Source organism: Malaclemys terrapin, chromosome 21 (genome assembly GCF_027887155.1).
Source record: "Malaclemys terrapin pileata isolate rMalTer1 chromosome 21, rMalTer1.hap1, whole genome shotgun sequence".
Classification (NCBI taxonomy): Eukaryota; Metazoa; Chordata; order Testudines; family Emydidae; genus Malaclemys; species Malaclemys terrapin.
The window spans coordinates 17,244,256-17,266,007 of NC_071525.1; the positions used below are offsets into that span (position 1 = coordinate 17,244,256).

The following is a 21,752-nucleotide window of genomic DNA, read 5'->3' on the forward strand; positions in this document are numbered from 1 at the left end:
TCTATCTATCTATCTATCTATCTATCTATCTATCTATCTATCTATCTATCGCCAAACACAACTCTCTCTCTCTCTTTTCTCTTCCATCTCTCTGCATTTTCTCTCTCTCTCTTTTCCTCCCCTTTCTCTCCCTGTCTCTCCCTCTCTCTCCAGTGAGGCCTGACGATTTATTTTTAGTCTCTTCTCCACCACCCGGGCCCCCCCCCCGGACCTGTCTGCAGCCAAAGCTGCAAACGCAGGCAATGTCAGAGCTGGGACAAGATAACGGGGGCAAATCCGGTGAAGCTACATTCAGATGCAGAGGGGGGCAGTGTCAACCTCTGGGGATGATCTGGGAAGGGTTCTGCATTTCCAAAGACCACATCCAGGACCAAAGGATGGGTGGCCTGAGTGGGGGACGGATCACTGGCTCTGAGATGTAACTTCCCTAGGGCAGACAGATACCTGGTCATGCTGGCAGTCCATGCCGGAGTTTGCATTAGTGCGGATTATTGATTTGGATGCTGGTTCCTCTCTCTTGCTCTGCTCATTGATTGGCTCGTTATTTTAGTCCTGCAAAGATCCTAAAGTATCAGTTGGGCTCTTCCCTAACTCAGAGATGTTAAATGTATGTAGGATCATAATGGCTGTGCAAGGCTTGTCCAACTGAGATCCGGGCCCCATTGTGCCGGGCGCTGCCCAGACACAGCGAGAGACAGTCCCTGCCCCAGCTGAGATCGGGGCCCCGCTGTGCCAGGACAGGTGCTGCACAAACACACAGTGAAAGATGGCGGTCTTCCCCTAACCCTAACATCATTCACAAAGCATTGTGGACTTCTGGTTATGGGATGATTTGTTGGTAATATTTGTGCCTTGCAGGTCAAACAATGTGGCAGAGGGGACAGCTACTGCCGAACCCAGGAGTTCTGGCTCTCAGCACCTCCTTCTAAAAACCTCGATCCCATTCCCCTCCCAGAGCTGGGGAGAGAACCCAGGAGTCCTAATTCCCAGTCCCCTGATCTAATCACTGGACCCTGCTCCCCTCTCAGACATAGAACTCAGGAGTCTGGACTCCTAATTGTCACAGGACCTGGGGGCTTGTTTTTTTTCATTCTGATTCCCCATCATCATGCTTCAAACAGGAGGCACAGGGGATACCGACTCCCATGGTCCTGGCCCTTCTCTCTGGCCTAGCTGGGCCTAACCACCAGACTAGAGTTGGGTGATCTGTGCTGAGTCATGGCCAGCCTCCTATAGACCCACAATTCCTCTGGCCCATAGAGGGTAACCCCCCCCCATTTAGGGGGGCTGGGTGGGGGTGGGGGCTGTGGCGGAGTATCGGGATGCCAATGCTGTGTGAGTGATGGGCCGGGGGTTGCCATGGCAGCGGGATTCTCCTCCAGGCCTGGCCTTTTCAAAGGCATCAGCCACAGTGGGCGAGAGCATCAGCTGCTCCCCCCTCCCCCCCCCCAGCGCTGTCGCCTGAATTATTAACAGCTCAATTGTGCTGGCTCATTTCTCCGGCTGACGTCAGGCGGGCCGCGGGCTCGCGCACGCACCCCCCCTCCCCCGGCTGGGGGGATGGGAGGCCTCCAAGTAATTCCAGCATTGGAATAGGGAGCCAGCCGGCACGGGGACCCAGCTACAGTGCCCAGCTGTCCCTCTCCTTCAGCATTACCCCCATCAGCCCCCCTCATCTGTCCACCCATCTCCTCACACATCGCTCATCTGTCTACCCATCCCCCATACACATATCCCTCATCTGTCTATCCTCCCCCATACACATCCCCTCTTCTGTCTATCCTCCCCCATACACATCCCCTCTTCTGTCTATCCATCCCCATTCACCCCCCCCATCTGTCTATCCATCCCCATTCACCCCCCCATCTGTCTATCCATCCCCACACACATCGCACATCTGTCTATCTAGCCCCCATATACATATCCCTCATCTGTCTATCCTCCCCCATACACATCCCCTCTTCTGTCTATCCTCCCCCATACACATCCCCTCTTCTGTCTATCCACCCCCATACACATCCCCTCTTCTGTCTATCCATCCCCCATACACATCCCCTCTTCTGTCTATCCATCCCCATTCACCCCCCATCTGTCTATCCATCCCCCATACACATATCCCTCATCTGTCTATCCTCCCCCATACACATCCCCTCTTCTGTCTATCCACCCCCATTCACCCCCCCATCTGTCTATCCATCCCCCATACACATATCCCTCATCTGTCTATCCTCCCCCATACACATCCCCTCTTCTGTCTATCCTCCCCCATACACATCCCCTCTTCTGTCTATCCACCCCCATTCACCCCCCCATCTGTCTATCCATCCCCCATTCACACACCCTTCATCGGTCTGTCCATCCCCACACACATCGCTCATCTGTTATCCATCCCCCATACACATCCCCTCATCTGCCTATCCATCCCCCATTCACACACCCCTCATCTGTCTATCCTCCCCCATACACCTCCCCTCATCTGTCTATCCTGCCACAAACACACCCATCTGTCTAGCCATCCCCACATACCTCATCCTCTATCTGTGTATGTATCTGTCCCTATTACCACCCCTCTATCTACCTGTCTATCTATTTATCCATCCCCATACACACACCCATCATCCATCTATCCCCATACATACCCCACCATCTATCTATCTGTACCCGTATCCCATCTAATCTAATCTATCTATCTATCTATCTATCTATCATAAGAACGGCCAGACTGGGTCAGACCAAAGGTCTATCTAGCCCAGTATCCTGTCTTCTGACAGTGGCCAGTGCCAGATGCCCCAGAGGGAATGAACATAACAGGGAATCATCAAGAGATCTCTCTCCTGTCGCCCATTCCCAGCTTCTGGCAAACAGAGGCTAAGGACACCATCCCTGCCCATCCTGGCTATTAGCTATTGATGGACCTATCCTCCAGGAACTTATCGAGTTCTTTTCTGAACCCTGTTATAATCTTGGCCTTCACCACATCCTCTGGCAAGGAGTTCCACAGGTTGACTGTGTGTTGGGTGAAGAAATACTTCCTTTTGTTTGTTTTAAACCTGCTGCCTATTAATTTCATTTGGTGACCCCTACTTCTTGTGTTATGGGAAGGAGTAAACAACACTTCCTTATCTACTTTCTCTACACCAGTCATGATTTTACAGACCTCAAACATATCTCCCCTTAGCCGTCTCTTTTCCAAGCTGAACAGTCCCAGTCTTATTAATCTCCCCTCATACGGCAGCTGTTCCATACCCCTCATCAGTGTGTTGCCCGATCTTCCATCCCTGAACGACCCCTCTATCTAATCTATCTAGTCATTTCCATCCCCCGCCCCCTCTCGTGTTTTGTCCAGCACCCAGGGAGGCAGTGGCAGAACCCAGGAGTCCTGGTTCCCGCCCTCCCCCGCCCAGGGGTGCATTGCAGGGTCCAGCTCACACCAGGCAGGAAAACTACAATCCCCAGAAGCCCTCGCGAGCAGGTGTGCAGCCGGAGGATGCTGAGGGCAGAAGGATCTGCACATGCGCACGAAAACGGGAGGGGGGGGCGGGGTGGTTGATCCTGGAGGAGGCGCGTGCCGCGGCGGTTGGTAACCGCCAGCGCGCCTCGCGACCACGCCATGGCGCCTGCGCAGTAGAGGCCACCAGATTTTTCTTCCCCCACCTCGCCCGCTTTCCATCGCGACGGTTTGCCCTGCACGCGCTGTGCGGTTCCTAAGGCGCGCGCTGGTCAGGAGGGGCGGGGTGGGGACAGCGCGCGCGAGCGAGTGCGGGGCGTGGCTAGGCGGTGAGGGAGGCGTGGCAGGGGAGGGGCGGGGGAGTATATAAACGGGCGTTTGAGCGGCTGCTTCTTTCGTTCGACGCCAGCCAGACACCAGACCCCCGGGTACGTGGTGCGGGGCGCGGCAGGTGACGGGGCGGGGATGGTTCCGGGGGGGCTGGCTATGGGGTGGGGGGGTGTATGTGGGGGGATGGATTTGGGGCATGGGGTGGGGGGCAGGGGATGGACCTGGGGGGCTGGGTGTGAATGGGAGGATGGCAATGGGTTGTGGGGCTGGATATGGGGGGAGGGGCTGGATGTGGGGGATGGATATGGGAGATGTGGGGGGGCTGGGCTGAGGGGGGTGGATATGGGGTGGGGGTGGCCATGGGTGGGGGAGGGGCTGGGGCTGGATGTGGGGGATGGAGATGGGGGGGGGGGGCTGGACTGGGGGGGGTGGCCATGGGTGGGGGGGATGGATATGGGGGGGGGCTGGACTTTAGGGGTTGGTGGATATGGGGGGGGTGGCCATGGGTGGGGGGGATGGATATGGGGGGGGGCTGGACTTTAGGGGTTGGTGGATATGGGGGGGGAGGCTATGGGTGGGGGGGTGGATATGGGGGATGTGGGGTTGGGAAGTAGGGTGCTCCTGGTGGGGAGAAGCTGTGGGGGATGCAGCAGGGGTTAGATTTGGGGTGAGGGTGGTTGGCTCGGGGGGGGGGAGGGTTGGGTGGGGGGATGGGGAGCTATGAGTGAGTGGTTGTGTTCCTGGGTTTGGCTGTGGTGCTGGGCAGAGCGGGCTGGGGAAGTGGGGGGGAGGACGAGTGTGGGGGGGTGTTGTGGTGAACAGCAGGGCTTTGGGGCTGGATTTGGAGCAGTTGGTGGCTGCATGGGGTGGGGAGATGGGGGGTGATGTGGAGAGGGGCCAAGAGGAGGTGTGAGGGGCAGCATGTGGAGGAGTTGGGAGGGGGGTTAGTAATGGCAGAACTGGAGGGGCTGTGGGGCAGGGACTGCAGCTGTGGGGAGCTGGGGGGTAGAGGATGCTGCAGATGGGGGGGAGGCTGGGGGGGCATAGCTTGGGGCACTATGTATATGCAGGGGGTTGTGAGGCGGGGATGTCGTGTCCAGGGGTAGGATGGGAGTGGAACAAGCATCTAGGGTGCAGTGTAAATGGCAGAGGGTCCAGGGGTGTGTTGGGGAATGGGGTGGTGGGGGTTCCCTGTCTGGTTAGGGAGGGATGCAGCTCTGAGGTGGGGGTAATCGGGGTGCCCTGAGGTGGGGAGGGGAGTGCAGGGATCTGCTTGGGGAGCAGTTCCATGTGTTTGGGACAGTTTGAGGGGGTGATGTCTGCAAAGTGGAGTGGAGGGGAGGGGGGTGATGCAGACTGACCTGATGGTGCCTTTGCACCATGGATCTCTCTAGAAACATGGCAACTTCAGGGGAAACTCTAATCAGACTCTGGTAGCATCACCTCCCCTCCCCCTCCTGGCCGGGCAGGGCTTGGCCCTAGGGGGATTTACTTTCTGGTCACCCCCTGCAGTCATGCAAGAAATGAGTCCGTCCTTCTGTGGGGGATGGGCAGATCCATTGCTCTTCTTTTGGCCCACCCATCGCCTCCCCCTGTGGGAGATCTTCTATGGGCAGAGTCTCCCTGCTGATCAGATCAAGTGGGTTCTGTGCTGCGTAATTAAAATAGAATCCATTAAAAATAGACTAAACCCTGGGGCCACAGCTGCATCTCCTGTTTGAGGCCTCATCCCTCCAAGCCTCTCTTATATGCCTGATTGGAGCTGGCTGGACCCCCACCCTCCCCCCAACCCAGCCCAGAGCACCTCCAGGGAATTTGCTTTGCTGCTTGTTCCATGGCTAGTGGCCCTCTGCTCCCCTTCCTGTGCCCTGCCCCCTGTGATATGGGAAGCGTTTTATTGCTAGCATGCTTGTCCTTCCAGTTGCACGCCTTAGACAGCGGGTGCTGAAAATCCCCTGACCATGGAGAGATTTAAACTGCTTCCTTCCGAACTGTAGTACTTCCAGTGAGATTATATTGTTCCCCTCCCTCCATGTGATCTAGGTGGGGGTAACCATTGCACAGGCAGGAGATGGCATGCTCCCCACAGCAAAATTGCACCTGCATCGGAGAACAGACTGCAATATTATTGCCCAGCCTCTGCTGTATTGCACCACTACCGATGTCACATGCCCCTCCCCTCTGCAGAAGAGGCGGGCTCTCCCTATTAATTCATGTATGGCATCTAGCTTAAAATCAGCCACTGGTGGGAGGGTGAGAAGCAGCTCTGTAATCCTGCCCAAGACTGACGGTTACAATGCTGATCTGTTGCGACCTAGTGTAGACAGTGGGGAGAGAGTTGTGTGCTCTATCCACTAGGTCCTGCTACTTTGGGCAAGTCACTTCCCCTCTTTACCCCCCCCCATTTCAGATGGGGAAACTGAGGCAATTTATATAAAGCACTTTGAGATCTACACTTGTACAGATAAGTGCTAGGTAATACATCAGGCCCCTGAGACCCAAGTACATTTATAGCTCCTCTCCAGGGAGGCACTCTTGCCTCTATCAGCATCTGCAGCCAGCAAGCTGTTCTCTCTCCTGCCTCCTCCTTTCAGAAGAAAAAGGGGGTGTCCATATAGAGCATGTTTGTGACCCTCGGCCGTGGTGCTGAGTGGGTATCTAAACTGAGCAGACTTCCTGTCTTTGATTGCTGGAAGCCTGCCAGAGGTGAAACTGGATGCGTCCTCTGGCGTGGGAAAGCAGACACCAGCTCTTGTGCTTGAGGAAACCTAGAGATCAGAACAAGTACCAAGGCAAGTGCCACTTGTCTTACAGAGGCAACGCGGTCTAGTGGTGGAAGCAGAGGGAGTCGGGTGGCTTGTGTTCTGTTCTGCTACTGACTCTTCCAAGGTCATTTAATCTCCCCAGCTCTCCACATTCATAAAATGATGCTTGTAAAGTCCCTGAGGTTTGACGCTGGGTATCCGTGCCTGAGCGAAGACGGCAGTGTCTGTGGCGTGTGCCTAATGCGCTCTCGTCTGGTTTTGGTGTTCCGCGTCCTGACCTTTCAATGTCACTGCGGTAGAATGCCTGCAGTGGGGTGGAAGTAGCCACATCTTCCTCCCCCCCGCGGCCAGTACAGACCGGCCAGCTTATCTTGAATCAAGCTGAATCGATATCCAGAGGAGTCGGAGACTGGAGTGCTGAAGCAACAGGATGACTCAGTCGTATGCCATTAGTTCTGTTAAAACCTTAGCTGGGCTGGTGCAGATGTATGCCTTTAAGATCCCTTGTATTCCTTTGTGCGTAGGCCCTAACGCATTGCTACGTATTCCCCCATTCAGTTGGGGCAACTGTGAAAGGGGCCATGGTGATGGACACCTAGCACAAGGGGGTCCTACTCCATGAGGAGGAGTCTTAGTTGCTATGGTAATACAAATGTCTGATCAGAGCGTGCAAGGATACGGAAGGGGTTCTCATGAGTCATGCCAAAATGCAGACCCTCCTAGTGTGTGGCAAGCGTAGCTTTGCAATGATGCTGCAGAAATGAGCGATCCAGTCCTCTTGTGTCTAGAACAGCACAGCCTCTGCACCTTCTCTTCCTTGGGCAGCACAGCCATTGGGTTCAAAGCTGCAGCCATCTTAGGTGGCCCTTCCTGCAGCACTTAACCCATGTCTACACTAGTGAGCTTACAGCAGCACAACTGTACTGATGCAGCTGCGCCCCTGTAAGATTGCTTGTGTAGCTGCTTTACGCTGACAGGAGAGAGCTTTCCTGTTGACATAATAAAACCACTTAAACGAGAAGCTCTCCCACCGACCTAGCACTGTGCACCCAAGTTTCACTGGCATGAGCACTCGTGTTGCTCAGAGGGGTGGTTTTTTCACACCCCTGAGCGACACACATTTTGCCAAACAAGTGATCGTGTAGACATGGTCTTAGATTTCAGGACTAGTAGCTGTGGAGTGAAAGAGCTGGCCATGGTCTCTGCTGGGAATGGAAGTGATGCTTCCCCCAAAATGCAAGTGGGGTGTTGGGAGCTGATCCTCACATGATGCTCTGCCACAGAGTCCATCTTGCAGAGCTGGCCATCTTGAAGCGAAATGCCATCTGCTGCCTAGATATTTTATTTTACAACCTCCTGGTTTCTGATGGGGAGGGGAGGGACAAATTCTACAATAAATCCCACCCCAGCTTTGCAATCGGTGCACTCAGAACTGCAGACCTCCCACGGTTGGCTTAATTCTTTGGTGGTGGCTGGATATTAGTGCCCCATCAGGGCTCAGGCCAAACCCTCTGCCTACCTGCATTGATCTGCTGCATCTGTGATTAGCTGTTGGACTAGTTTTGAAACCAAACAGGCGATCAGCTGGCTTGCCTATAATATTTCTGGGTGTTTATCTTTGCTCTGCAGGCCCCAGTCCCTACTGCGATTTTTGTGGGGCAGAGGGGTTGGCAGTATGCAAGACCTAGACAGTGCCATTAGTGGTTTGGGTAGGCACTGGGGGTCAGGGCGTCTGGACTGTATTCAGTCAGTGCTAGTGATTTCTGCCTTAGTTTCTTGGTATGTGACTTAATTGATATCTGGGGGGAGTCTGAGACTGTCTAGTGCTGAAGCGACAGGATGAGTCAGTCATATGCTGTTAGCTCTGTTAAAACCTGGAGTCCCGTTAAAACGGGGAATTCACCCACTCTTGTACAGATAGGGAAACTGAGGCACAAACCTGGTGTGACCTTGGACAAGGTCATGCCAACTGGTACCAGAACCTGGGAACCCTGATTTCCAATCCCTTGCACTAACCCTTGTCACACTGCTTCTGTATCTGAGGGAGGCCTGGATGAAAGAGGCTGTCAAACCGAGGGTTGGGGATGAGCGCTACTCAAACTGCTTGCCAAAAGCACTGGCCCCTGAAATGAAGTGGTCTGTGATGCATGAATCACTTGCTCTTCTGGGTTTTGTTTTGTTTTTTGAGGGGCAGACTCCAGAGGGATTTCTTGGCTCTCAAAAGGTTCAGGCTCAGTGTAAACACAAAGCGGAGTGCTTTCTTCTACCCCAGCGGGGCCTCATGCCAGATTCACCTTTGCCATTTAACCTTGTAACTGATGTCGTGGAGTGGGGCCTCTGGGAATCTTCTGGTTGATGCTATATTCTGTGGATTCAGATGCAAGATGGTGGATGGCAGCATCATACCAGGATTTATAGCTGATGGAAGCAGAGGGCTATGTAAATGGGCCTTGCGATCAGGGGCTTGGTGTGTTGTGTATTTCCACTACTTTAGGAGGCCTCATTCTGATACGCCTGCCTAATGACCTGGCTGCTGGACTTTAGCTTCCACTTGTATTGCTCTGGGTCATGAAAGCACATGCCCCAGCGCAATTGACATGGCGGCATCTGCGTCTGCAGGGAGTCTGAAACAATAGCGTGGCGGTGCAGGGGTAATGTCCCATGCATCTCTGTGTTGCATTAACGCTGAAACCTGCTCTGGGAAGGTCCTAGCTGGCTCATCCAGTCACAGTGCTGGGAGGGGGTGGGGACTCAGGGTCTGCAGAAACCCCCCCCAAATCCTCTCCTCAGTTGGAGGGGGGTGAGACCTCCCTCAAGGATGCCCCCAACCTGCCTGAAACCAGGGAACAATGGGAAGGACTTGAGCCCTTAGAGGTGAAATTGACTTGATCAGGGTCAATTACAGTCACATTGGCGTTCTAGGTCTAGGCCTGCGCTCAGCCCACAAGCCCTTCCCCTGCCCAGCCTCTGCCTGCAATTCTCTGCTGGGCTGATTTTGCCCTGACAAAACAGAGGCCTCCCCTGAAATCATGGAATGTAGGCCCAGTGGCCCATCTCTGGAAGCTCCATCTGAATGTGCTTCATGCACATAAACACGTGAGTAGCCATTGCAGGAGACGGGGGCCCAAGTGCTGTGCAGGATCAGGGCTAGTGTCCCCATGATGGGACTAAACCAAGGTCAACGGAACTGAAAGTAAGAATGACTTCACTGTTGGGGTCCTTTCTCTGAAAGAGACCCGCACTAACTGTTATAGCAACATAGAGCTCAGTATAGCCAGTGATTACATTAAAGATCAGTTTTAAAGTGTCTTGAACTCGCTGTTTTCAGTATCTCCAGTCAGTAGCTAGGGAAGCCAGCAAAATGCTGCAGCGTTGTAACTCTCCGTTGAGCCAGGAGTCAGTTGGATCATCTGTTAGTGTCAAAGTTTTCAGGTAAGCTCTGATTTAAGTGAATCTTAGTGGGAACTTAAATACATGTGGGCCTTACTCTGGCCTTATGAGACTGTATATTTCTGGGGACTTGCTCTCCTTTATAGCTGCGTGTAGTGATGAGCAAATAACTGCAGCTTCCCTTTTAAACTAAGATTTGATCAGCCTTGGTAGGAGCAGATAGTGACCTTCAAAACGCAGAGCAGATCTGCACTTTAATCTCGCAAACGACTTGATCCCAGGAGATCAGATCCCAGGGCAAATTTGCAGGGCTATTCAGTAGACGATATTCTATGTATTCTGGTAGCATCTAAGCCCTTGAAGCATGGGCCTCAGTCTCTGTCCCATCTGGGTATGTCTACACAGCACAGGTGTGACTGTAGTGCATACAGCATTGATAGGGCCCTACCAAATTCACGGTCCATTTTGGTCAGTTTCGTATTATAGGGTTTAAAAGTCCTAAATTTAATAATTTCAGCTATTTAAATCTGAAATTTCAGTGTTCTAATTGTAGGGATCCTGACCCAAAAAGGAGCTGGGGGGGAGGGTCACAAGGTTATTGTAGGGAGGGGTTTGTGCTACCCTTATTTCAGTGCTGCTCCCTGCAGAGCCGGGCCCTCAGTCAGCAACCGCCATTCTCCAGCTGCCCAGCTCTGCAGGCAGTGGCACTGAAGTAAGGGTGGCATGGTGTGGTATTGCCACTCTTACTTCTGCGCTGCTGCTGGCAGGGCACTGCCTTCAGACCAGGGCACCTGGCCAACAGCCACTGCTCTGTAGCTGCCTAACTCTGAAGGCAGTGCAGAAGTAAGGGTGGCAATACTGTGACCTCCCTCACAACTCCATTTTGGGTCAGGATCCCCAATTCTAGACACGCTGGTCTTCGCTGTGAAATCCCTATAGTATAGGGTAAAAGCACGCAAGACCAGATTTCATGGTCCGTTACATGTTTTTCATGGCTGTGAATTTGGTAGGGCCCTAAGCATTGATCTGGCTAGCTGAAATAACAGCAGTGAAACCTCAGCGTGAGCTGGGATCCTGTGTATGGACTCGAGTAGCTAGTCTGTGCTGCGTCAGCTTTGCGGCTGCTGTTCATCACGCTAGCTAGATCAGGTAGGCCTGCGCATGCTGCGGTCACACCTCTGATTGCAGTGTAGCTATGCCCAGAGTAAAGCAAGCGTCTCCTTGTCCAATGCAACAGACTCCTCCACTGGGGCTTTGTTAAAAACTCTGGTGCACGAGTCAGCGTAGAATCCAGCTCACGCTTCCCGGCTGTACCTGCAGGCTGACTAGTGTAACTTTACCTTACTGGGGAGGGCTGATAGCCGGGACTGATCAACACAAAGGAGGCAGCATCTTGACTATAATGTCACTTTATTTATAGTCCCGGGCCTCATTGTGGATTCATCGACGGGGGAAACTGACAAGGAGCTGTTCTGCAGAAGCTAGTCTGGATTATCTCTCTGTGAAGCTACTCTGGAATTGGCTCCCTGGGGGGACATTTCTGGAATAGCTCCCATTCTTTAAATTCACACCCTACGTTATTCTGAACCCACTACCCCTGTCTGGACAAGCCTCAAGACTCCTGCTCAATGCGCAGTAGCCCCTGGAAAGCAAATGGTGTTAGTGTGTAAGGAATGGGATAGAGCACATTGAATTTTGTTGAAACCAAGGTCTTCAGGGCACACAGATTGCCGCTCTTATGGTGCGTAGCACAATGGGGCCCTGTTTTTGGATCAGCCCAAGGCACTACTGTAAAACACTGTTTGTGTAGCAGCATTGTTAGTTAGGTGCCCTTGACTGGATCACGCGGATCTCAAAGGTTAGAGCAGAAATAGAGGGACCATGAGATGGGTAATGAAAATGAAAGGATTTGGGACTGTCCCTTTTGGGTGCTGCCATTCACCTTCTCCCCTATGCAAACAAGGGGAGTGACAGGCAGCACACTTAGAACTGATCAGATGTTTTTGTTCCAGGCTTCTGGCCTGTGGAATTCAGTGCCACAAGAGGTCACTTTGACCAAGAGCTGAGAGGGATTCAGAAAGGGCATAGAATAGCCAGAGTTAAGAAACCCTCTGAAAATAGGCTTTTGGAAGGGATGTAAACCCTCAGACTTCAGGGCATAGGCCTCAACCTCTAAAGGAGGTGAGGAAGACACTTCCTGCCATGGGCAGGCTATTCCATCACTGCCTTCGAGGGGGACCTTTCTTGCACCTTCCTCTAATGAAATTTGGACAGGCCATGGTGGGAACTGGGATACTGGTTTGGATGGACCCACTGGACTGATGTAGTTGGGCAAATCCCATGTTCCCAGTTGCTCTAAAGGAGCTGTGGTTTTCCCTTGCAAAAAGGCCGGTCTGCTGTTATCTTTATACTGGCATCTGCCCTAGCCTCTGCTCTGATTCCCCCTTTTCCTTCCAGACTTGAGGTCTCCCAGTCCCGAAAACCGTCCGTTCCGGAGAAAGCACCAGAGAAAGTTGAGGAACCGGCTCCAGTAGAGAAACCAGTAGAACCAGTCATGGCTGAGCTCACTGTTGGAATTAATGGGTAAGGCCCCAAACTCCCCCTTATGCTGCCCACAGGGCAGGAGTTGTAGCCCTCTGCAACCGTGGCACACGTGAGGCTGCCCAGCACAGCAGGAGTGGAAAGTTCTGCTGCATGTAGTAAGAAGCGGTGGCCGTAACAGGCAGCTATGGTAAAATCAACCTTGCGGCACTTCCACTCATTTTGCAAGTCACTCGGTGACTCCCTGTAGCTCCAGTGGCTGGGAATGCACCCTGCAGTCAAAATAGCACCTGGCTCTTTGCCCCTTTGGTGTCACCAGAACCACACTTACTGGCAGCCATCTTAATTTCAAGGAAGAGCCCGGCTTATTCATAGCAGTAGTGGTGTTGAATGAATGACTGAGCCCACAGATGCAGTTCTTGCTTTTAGTCAGAGGTGACTTCAGGGGTCACCAGGCTGTCATCTTGAAGCATTTAACTCCTCTGCAGCTGCCGGATTGATGTCGGGGAGTTCATGGAGGAACTCGTTCCAAGGTGGTTAGGGCAGCTGGCTCGTGCTACTACCAGATCAGAGCTAGGGGACACCACTAGAATGCAAAGCTAAGGGGGTAGCTTAAAGTCCTAGTGATTGGACAGTTGTGGGGAAGTCCTGCTGACTAGGCTCCCATTGGCTGCGCTGCGAGTATGGGGGGGGAGGAGGGGGCTCTTAATGGCTAAGGAAGCTCAAAGGCCAGCATGGAAGAGACGTCCCTTCATGACTAGCTTCCTGGATGGGAGTATGGCTACAGGAATCGATCTAACTACTAACATTCCTGTTCCAGATTTGGCCGTATCGGGCGTCTGGTCCTCCGAGCCTGCCTGGAGAAGGGACTCAAAGTGGTGGCCATCAATGACCCCTTCATTGACCTCAACTACATGGTAACTTCACCGCCCCTCAATCCAATGGCCAAACTATCCTGCCTACGACACTCTTCTGCATGTCTCAGAAGCTCAGACTCCCACAGTTAGTTGTCCAGGGACACTGAGAATCTCCAACCTCAACCCTATGTAGATAGTGATTGCGGCATGGGTGGGATGGGCCAGCTGGCACATCAGTGTGTGATGGGAGCTGAGGACCTAGGGGCCTCGTTCAGCCTGTGACTGGCTTCCCTTGAGTGCAGCCTGGAACTGGGGTACCGCTGGGCCCTCTGACATACCAGTCTGGGTCCCCTCTCACACTGAGACTGTACCAAGCTGCAGATCTTTCCCAGTCCTGCACTGACAGACATCTACACAGGTAGGGACACACCCAGATGCAGTTACATGAATGTTTCTCCTCAGCCACTCATGAACTAACAATAAAGGCTCCAGCCAGTTCCCCCAGCTCCACAGCCTAGGACCTCAGAGCTGTACTGTCTTGGCCTAGTCAGAAGCCTGACCGGTATAAGTTTATTACCCAGTCTGCCCCTCTCTCAACGTGGAGAGGACAGTACACCATTTTTTGTTCCTGAGCAGATTCCCCAAACACTTCTAAAACAGTGTTTTACTAGGTAAATATAAAACCGATTTATGAACTACAGGAAGATTTTAGTGAGCGTACGGATCAAAGCAGATTACCTATGAAATAAAACAAAAACGCGATCTAAGCTTTATAAACCAGGTAGGATTTGAATCAAGGAGTGTCTCGCCCTGTTGGCTAGTAAAGCAGGTTACAGCTTTTGCATACACAGGCTGGAATTCTTCTGTCCTGCTTGGGACCCCTTTCCCCAGTTCAGTCTCTGTTCCTCGGGTGTTGTGTTGTAGGGGAAGCCAGGCAAAGTGGTGATCTCACTTCCCCTCTTCTAGCTTTTCAGTTTGCTAGAAAGATCTTTGCTCATGATGTGAGGGTCTGTGCCCCTCCTCCCCCCCCACCCCCAGCATCCTCCATTGCCTACGTGCTCCCTCTGGGAAGCCTCCGGTTGTAAACAATTCCTGAGATAGTCGCTGGGCGTGTGGATTCCCTTTAATGGGGCCATTAGCACTGTCTAGCTTCTTCATTGTTGTACCTGAAAGCCTGTGTGTGGGTGCTTCCAACTTCACAACAGAGCAAAGCTTCATAGCTCCCCATACAATGACAGCACCTCCAATCCAACAGGGTACTAATGTTCAACAGATCAAGCCTTTTAAACTGATGCCTCACAAGGCAGACGTTGTACAAAACATGCCATAATTCTATCCCCATACAGTGATATGGGGTGCACGTGGTCACACAGCCATGGCCAACTTTCCTTTGAGCTGCCTGACCTGGGACTTGATCCTTGTGTTCCAGTCCAAGCCAGCTCCTGTAGTTTGGAAGCTGGCTGGGAGACTTGGGGGTTTTTTCTCTTGCCCTTGCATATACAGCAACTGCTGGCTGCGAAGGAGCAGTTGCATCTGACGCCCAGCTTTGTCTAGGCCCCATCCTGCCGTCACTGTTGGGTTTGATTGCTCAGTGCTAGGACTCTAAAGGCCCCAGACCCCTTAGCTTCCAGGGAGCTCAGCTCTTCTGCGCTCTGGGCTGATGCCCCCTCGTTCGGTATCCTCCTCTGGATCTACTTGGAGGATAGTCTTAATGCTCGCTGCTCTACCGCACAGCCAGAGGTTTGCTGCTGATCAGTCCCCATCTTGAAGAGAACTGGTCATCGGCTTTAACCTTTTGCAGTTGATGGAAGCAGAGTTGATCCGTTAGGGAGATTCCCCTGCTGAATGACAGCAGTTGCCTAGGGTAACTCCACAAAGGCTTGGGCTGCTAGGCTGACGCGCTCTCCCCTCTCAGGTGTACATGTTCAAGTATGACTCCACTCACGGGCGCTACAGCGGCGAGGTGAAGGCTGAAGATGGCAAGCTGGTGGTGGACGGCAGTGAGATCTCGGTGTTCCAGTGGTGAGTAGGGGGAGCTGAATGGACCTACCCTCCATGACCCATCAATGGCTGCTAGCCAGCATGGGCAGGGATGGTGTCCCTAGCCTCTGTTCACCAGGATGGATCACTTGGTTACCTGTTCTGTTCATTCCCTCTGGGGCATCTGGCACCGACCGCTGTCGGCAGACAGGATACTGGACCTTTTGGTCTGACCCAGTCTGGCCGTTCTTGTGTAGCACAGGGTGCAGGCTGGCACCTCATCACTGGCATAGTGCTTGGGATCTTGCCAGCTAAGCGGGGCCAGTCTGCTCAACACTGGGAGGGGAGACTTCTGAGCCTCGTGCATGGTGCTGCAGGAATTGATGGTCCTTCGACAATGGAGCAGTGCTAATGGTTGCCAAATTGCTGGAGGGCTGTCTTCTGTTGGCTAGCTGGGGAGACTGAGGCACTGAGCATTGCTTCCTGACAGCCTTTCTGCACCATGGTGGCATCACTCCAGCGTTCTGACTTAGGCTAAAACTCCTTCCCGCAGTTTCAGCTGGCTGTAGTAACTTCCTGTACATAGTCTAGGACAGGAAACTAGCATTGGCATTCAATCAGCTGCCATGTGCCACTTCAGAGGTGGTAGCATTGCAGTGTACAGACAGCAACTCCTGGACACAGCATCCTTCAGCACTGTCTAGAGAAATAACAGCTTTCCCATATAGCTACTTGAGACTCGTGCCAGTCTAGCAGAGCCCAGATGTCCTAGTCTGCCTCCTGCATCACTAGACCTGCCTGCTTCACTTCAAGACGGAGGCACCTCCCCGACTCTGAAGCCCGTCGGGTTGAGCTGAGAGCATGGCTAGCTGGACATGTCAGTCTGGCTTCACGCCAAATCAAAAGTGATTGGTCTCAGTACAGGGTGAAATTCTCTGGCCTGTTACACAGGCCAGACTAGATGAGAAGTCCCCTCAGAATCCAGCTCAATTTAGGAGATGAGAGCCTAGCATCTAGTGGGTGAGAGCCAGGGGTCTGGACCTCTGAAGGATCATGCTAGTGCGAATGAAGGGATGGTGAGTGGACCTGACAGCTATGCAGTGATCTCTAGGTACTTGTGTGCAGCCCATCATTGTGGTGTCTGCCTCCCAAGTACTAATGAGCTTTTTTCCTAGCCCCCTGTGAGCAAGGGGAAATAGTTCCCCTCCTCCCCCCAAACCTGTAAATCTGTACTGAGTCACAGATCTAGTGCCTGGCTGCTCAGGGAGTCTGGTGGAGCTGGCAGTTGAATCTAGATCTTGAATCTCTGTCCAGTGCCTTGAAATCAGAAGACCAGCCTTCCTCCAGATTGCTGATGTGTCTCCACTCAGCAGTAGCTCTAGGTCACCCTAGAAATGACAGATTGTCAAAGGAAGAGTTGGGTGCCAAGGGGCTGGTGTATCGGGGTCCTTGGAGGCTGGGGGTCCCACTCCACTCCCTCAAGCTGTATGGAATTGGGACTGAGTCCTCATCTGGGCTTGAACATGTGCATTGACCTGGAAGTAGCCAGCCCTTGGTGACCCTGTAACCCTGGTCTGTCTGTTACAGCATGAAGCCCAGTGAGATTCCCTGGGGTGACGCAGGAGCTCTCTACGTTGTCGAGTCCACCGGAGTCTTCCTCAGCATTGACAAAGCTTCGGTGAGTGTCTGAGCTACCTAGCTGGGTACAGGAGCTACAGGGCCCATGTCTGACTGGCATGTGGGGCTCAGACACCTGCTTGTCATCCTTGACTGGGAATTCAATGAGAACCTGTGGCTAACAAGCGGAGCCACTAGAGGGCTAGGACAGCCTGGCTCTGCCTGGGATGCCATTCTCCTGGGCAGCCTTCATCCAAGACCTTGTGTGATGGAGTCCTCCATCATTGGGCACTAGCAGACCTAGGTGATGTTGGCCTGGCCTTCTGCATAGCAGGATCCTCCATGATTAGCCTCCTCTTCCACAGGCCCATATACAAGGCGGAGCCAAGCGAGTGGTGGTGAGCGCCCCATCCCCCGATGCTCCCATGTTCGTCATGGGTGTCAATGAGGACAAGTATGACCCATCCAGCATGACAATTGTCAGGTATGGCCTGCCTCCCCCCCACATCTCAGGGGTGGGGTGGGGGGGGAGGGAGTTTGATAGTGGGATGGGACAGCTTTCTGAGTTGCTCCCCAGACTGGCTTGGAGTGATCTCCTGAGTTTGGCTGCCTTGTACGTGGCCAAGGAGAGATGAGGGTATGGATCTGCCCTTCAGGGTCAGAGGGATGTTTGAGAGCCTCCATTTTGGGGACATGTGCCTGAGGAAAGGGCCTGTGACAAGAATTTAGCCACTTGTGCCATACAGTTGGGAAGCAAGAGGCCTATAGACAGCTTGTGCTGGAAGATTGTCCCCTCAAGAGGAGGGCAGGTGGGCTTCCACCTTGACATGTGAGCAAAGACTATCCTAATTGGCATGGTTTCTATAGTCTCCCCTACACCAGGGAGAAATGGAGGTGGTGATGGGAATGGGAACTCCTCCAGTAGCAGGTGTTTCCTAGACATCAATCTCTCTCCCTTCCCTCCCCATGTAGCAATGCCTCCTGCACCACCAACTGCCTGGCGCCTCTGGCCAAGGTGATCCATGACAACTTCGGCATTGTGGAAGGACTCATGGTAAGTCTCCTGTGTGCTGTCAACCCCCAGCAGCTCGCCTGTGTGCAGGAACAGGTGACTGTCTGTCTAGCTTCTACCAGCTCATAACCATGCTTCTCCTCTCAACCTTCAGACCACAGTGCATGCCTACACTGCCACACAGAAAACTGTGGATGGACCCTCTGCCAAGGCCTGGCGCGACGGAAGGGGCGCCCACCAGAACATCATCCCAGCATCCACTGGTGCTGCCAAAGCAGTTGGCAAGGTCATCCCAGAGCTGAACGGGTATGGGCCATGACTCAGAGCAGGCAGCAGGAGAGGTCTCTGGCCTAGGCCTCCCAGTAGCAATCCTGCCCCAGGTGGCTGGGCAACATCCCACAGGCCGGATGGTGGCTGGGAGAGAAACTCTGGCTCCTAGAGGTGGCCATGGGGATGGGCAAACCACATCTGTGTAGAAGCTTGTACCATTCATGGTGGCTGACAAGCTAGCAGTGTTCGCTAAGCAAAACCCAAAACACCACATCTCTGTTGGGAGGGTCTGGGGGTCTCCCTTTGGGGGTCCAATGCCGGAACCACAGACTAGTTTTCTAGAGCATCAATGTCTTGCTCACAGGCCGTCCTAGCTGGTTCTCTCATTGGCTGAACTTCCCTCCTCACAGGAAGCTCACCGGCATGGCGTTCCGTGTGCCTGTCTCTGACGTCTCCGTCGTGGACCTAACCTGCCGCCTTGCCAAGCCGGCGACCTATGCTGAAATCAAAGAGGCCATGAAGAAGGCTTCCGAGGGCCCCATGGCTGGGATCCTGGGGTACACAGAAGATGAGGTGAGCAGGGAATGGGAGCAGCCATCTTGAGTGCTGGCAGCAAGGTTGGGCTCAGGGTGGGGAGGCCAAAGCAGCATGGGTGACATGCTGAGATCTGAGCCGTTACCCATGCTGACCCCCATGCCTTGCTAGGGGGGTGCTCTGATGCCAGAAGTGGGAGTGAGTTAGTGCTGATGGATACACCAGAGTAGTGCTGTGCAGAGTGTTACTGAAGCAGGAGGACCTATCGGGCCCATCTCCATAGTGTCTGGGCACCTCACCATCTTCCACACATTTCTTCTTGCAACACCCCTGAAGTATGAAAGAGCTTTTGTCCATCTTACAGATGGGAAACTGAGATACATAGTGTCTGGCCCAGCTGGGAGTTGAAGCCAGGCCAATCCCTCTAACCACTGAGCATCCTTCCCCTGAAGGTGGTCTGTGATTAGGTGCGACAGACCCTGGCTGCTTGGAGTAACTAACCCATGGTGAGACCTAAATGAACAGGGGTGGGGGTGACCCCAACACCCTAGCCAGACTCCTGCTTGCTGAGCTCGTTACCCACCCTCTGCAGATCTCAGTATAGGTTCACTTCCTGTCTCAACTGGTGCCCACATGCAGCACATCAGCCAGTTGCCTAGTCTGAAGGGCACGGAAGATGAACCATACTAATGAAGCAGTGGGATGTTAGCAGAGCTGGCAGAACCTCCTTGGTAGGGAAAGCGCTGGCCGCAGATGACATCAAGCGTTGCTTGGGTCTGAGTGGAGGGGAGCACATAACAAACGCCAGCTCTGTATCCACAGAGCTGTATGGGGCCTGCTCATGGGGGCAGCACACTGGTACGCATTGGCCTGGCGTGTTGCTACTGATTCTTCTAGGCCTTCTGGGGATTCGCCATTCAGTGCTTTAGCTGGTTGCGTGAAGGGATCAAGAAGGAATTTTTGGATGTAATCTGGGCCTTCTCATTTCCTCTGACATATCAGCTGGGACTCCAGGCTGGTGGGCCAGAGAATCCCTTTTGAAATGCCTGCCTGGCATCTTCACATGCTTGGGGTCAAACTGATGACTGCATTTGGGGTCAGGAAGGAATCTTCCCCTTCCCCCAACCCCATCAAATTGGCAGGGACTTACATTTTTCACCTTCCTCCCCAGCATGGGGCATAGATCATCTGGGCAGGTCTTGTCAACCCAGTTCCCTGCCATGGATGGGACCTCAGGCATTGGTGGCATCTCAGTCTCTCCTATTCTCTGCTGGTGGCATGTAACAGTTGTCTCCTGAGGACTGAAATGCTGTAGTCTGTCTGAAGTCCTTGGGTTGAGTATGGGGGTAACGGTGACATTCTGTGGCCTGTGCTAGACCAATGGTAAGACTAATCTAATAGTCTCGGCCTTCAGCCCTGTTAAATCTTGATGTGTAGCCTATGGTGCAATCAAAGCTGCTTCTGGGGACCTCTGGCCAAGGGAGGCAGGCCTCCTACTGAACTGGCCCCTACACACTTCTTCCCCTGCTCCTGCATCTCCCTAACTAAAGCCAAATGCCCCCAATAGCCAGTCCTGATGCATGCCCCCCTCACTTGCAGGTGGTCTCTTCTGATTTCATCGGCGACAGCCATTCCTCCATTTTTGACGCTGGAGCTGGGATCTCCCTCAATGATAACTTTGTGAAGCTCATCTCCTGGTAAGGCCTGGCAGAGGGAGGGGTTTGAAAACCAGCCTCTCTTGAGTATGCTGGACTCCTCCACCCCAGCCTTCTAGGAGTCCAGTGACCACTCTCCAGAGTGGGTCAAGAACCAGCAGGTTCTATTTTGCATCTCATTTGCCTGGCATGAGGCGTCTGGGTTCCCCCCAGCCGTAGAGTATGCTTGGAGCACCTTAGCTTAGTTCCATGCACAAAGGGCCCCTGTAACCCAACTGAAGACCTTTGGGTGAACGACTGGCTAAATCTGAAGGTCTCAGTCCAGATCTAGTGAGGTCACTGGCCCTGGAGCTAAGCTCCAGGTGGAGAACAGGGGATATGCCAGAGATCACACAGGAAGACTGAGGAACAAACCCAGATCTCCTGAGTCCCGGTCAGTGCCTTAAGCACAAGGTCCTCTACTACCTCTGCTACCTTCTAACCATCCTTGATTGGTCCAGAGGCCTATAGGCAGTGGCATGTGGCTGAGGCAATAGGGATGGGGAAACCAGGAGCCCCCTAGAGGTCGTGTGGGAACATCCAGTTGGGAGGGTCTCCTTTGTGGTCAGGGATGTCCACTTAGTGTGTGAAGTGGCTGAGAGCTGAACTTGTCCCTCTTCTCTTCCCATAGGTATGACAACGAATATGGCTACAGTAACCGCGTTGCAGACCTCCTGAGTCACATGTACACCAAGGAGAACTGAGCGCCTGTCCCACGTACATTCCAGGCCATCTGAAGAATCCGCCTCACCCCCCTCTAGACATATTTGGCCACGAGATCCATCCTATCTTAATGCTTCAACCACACGGCCCCAAACGCTGCGCCTCGTCTGTCCCCGTAAACCTTCGTGCGTGTCCGTGTGCGTGTGTGAATCCTGCTCTCACAGTGGCCTGCGTGCGCCTAACCAGAAAACTGCACCAACGCCTCCCCCAGGGGAAGGAGTCTAGCCCTGGGTTAGTAGTGGTCTGTGGCGGTAGTGTCATTGAGATTTCATAAGTGTTGGAAATAAAAGCCACTTAAAGTTGCGGAAATGTGGGTGAAATTGTCCAGATCCTTTATTCCCACCTGCTTTTGAAGCCTGGGCCCAAATGCCATCATGGCTTCAGAGCTAGACTATTTGTGTAGTCCTCAAAGACTGCAAATGTAGTGCAGTAGCACCTCCTCTCAAACAGTGCAGTAGGGTGCCAGGTGCTGCACACATGATCCCTGCCCCAAAGAGCCAAGCCTAAATACACGAGGAGGAGGGGAAACTGAGGCAAGGCCCAGATGGTGCCTTAAGCACAAAGTAGGTCCTGAAGAGGCTCTAGCAGGGT

General features: G+C 53.3%; 1 protein-coding gene across 1 annotated transcript; it reads left to right on the forward strand.

The window, feature by feature from the left end:
- The first annotated feature begins 3,811 nt into the window (after positions 1-3,811).
- Positions 3,812-21,474, forward strand: GAPDHS (glyceraldehyde-3-phosphate dehydrogenase, spermatogenic). Its single transcript, XM_054011249.1, has 11 exons — positions 3,812-3,876; positions 12,391-12,516; positions 13,295-13,391; positions 15,247-15,353; positions 16,899-16,989; positions 17,294-17,412; positions 17,901-17,982; positions 18,095-18,246; positions 18,621-18,783; positions 20,344-20,441; positions 21,070-21,474. The coding sequence occupies exons 2-11, from the start codon at positions 12,488-12,490 to the stop codon at positions 21,140-21,142; spliced, it is 1,011 nt and encodes a 336-aa protein (XP_053867224.1). The 5' UTR covers positions 3,812-3,876; positions 12,391-12,487; the 3' UTR covers positions 21,143-21,474.
- The last annotated feature ends 278 nt before the right edge of the window (positions 21,475-21,752 follow it).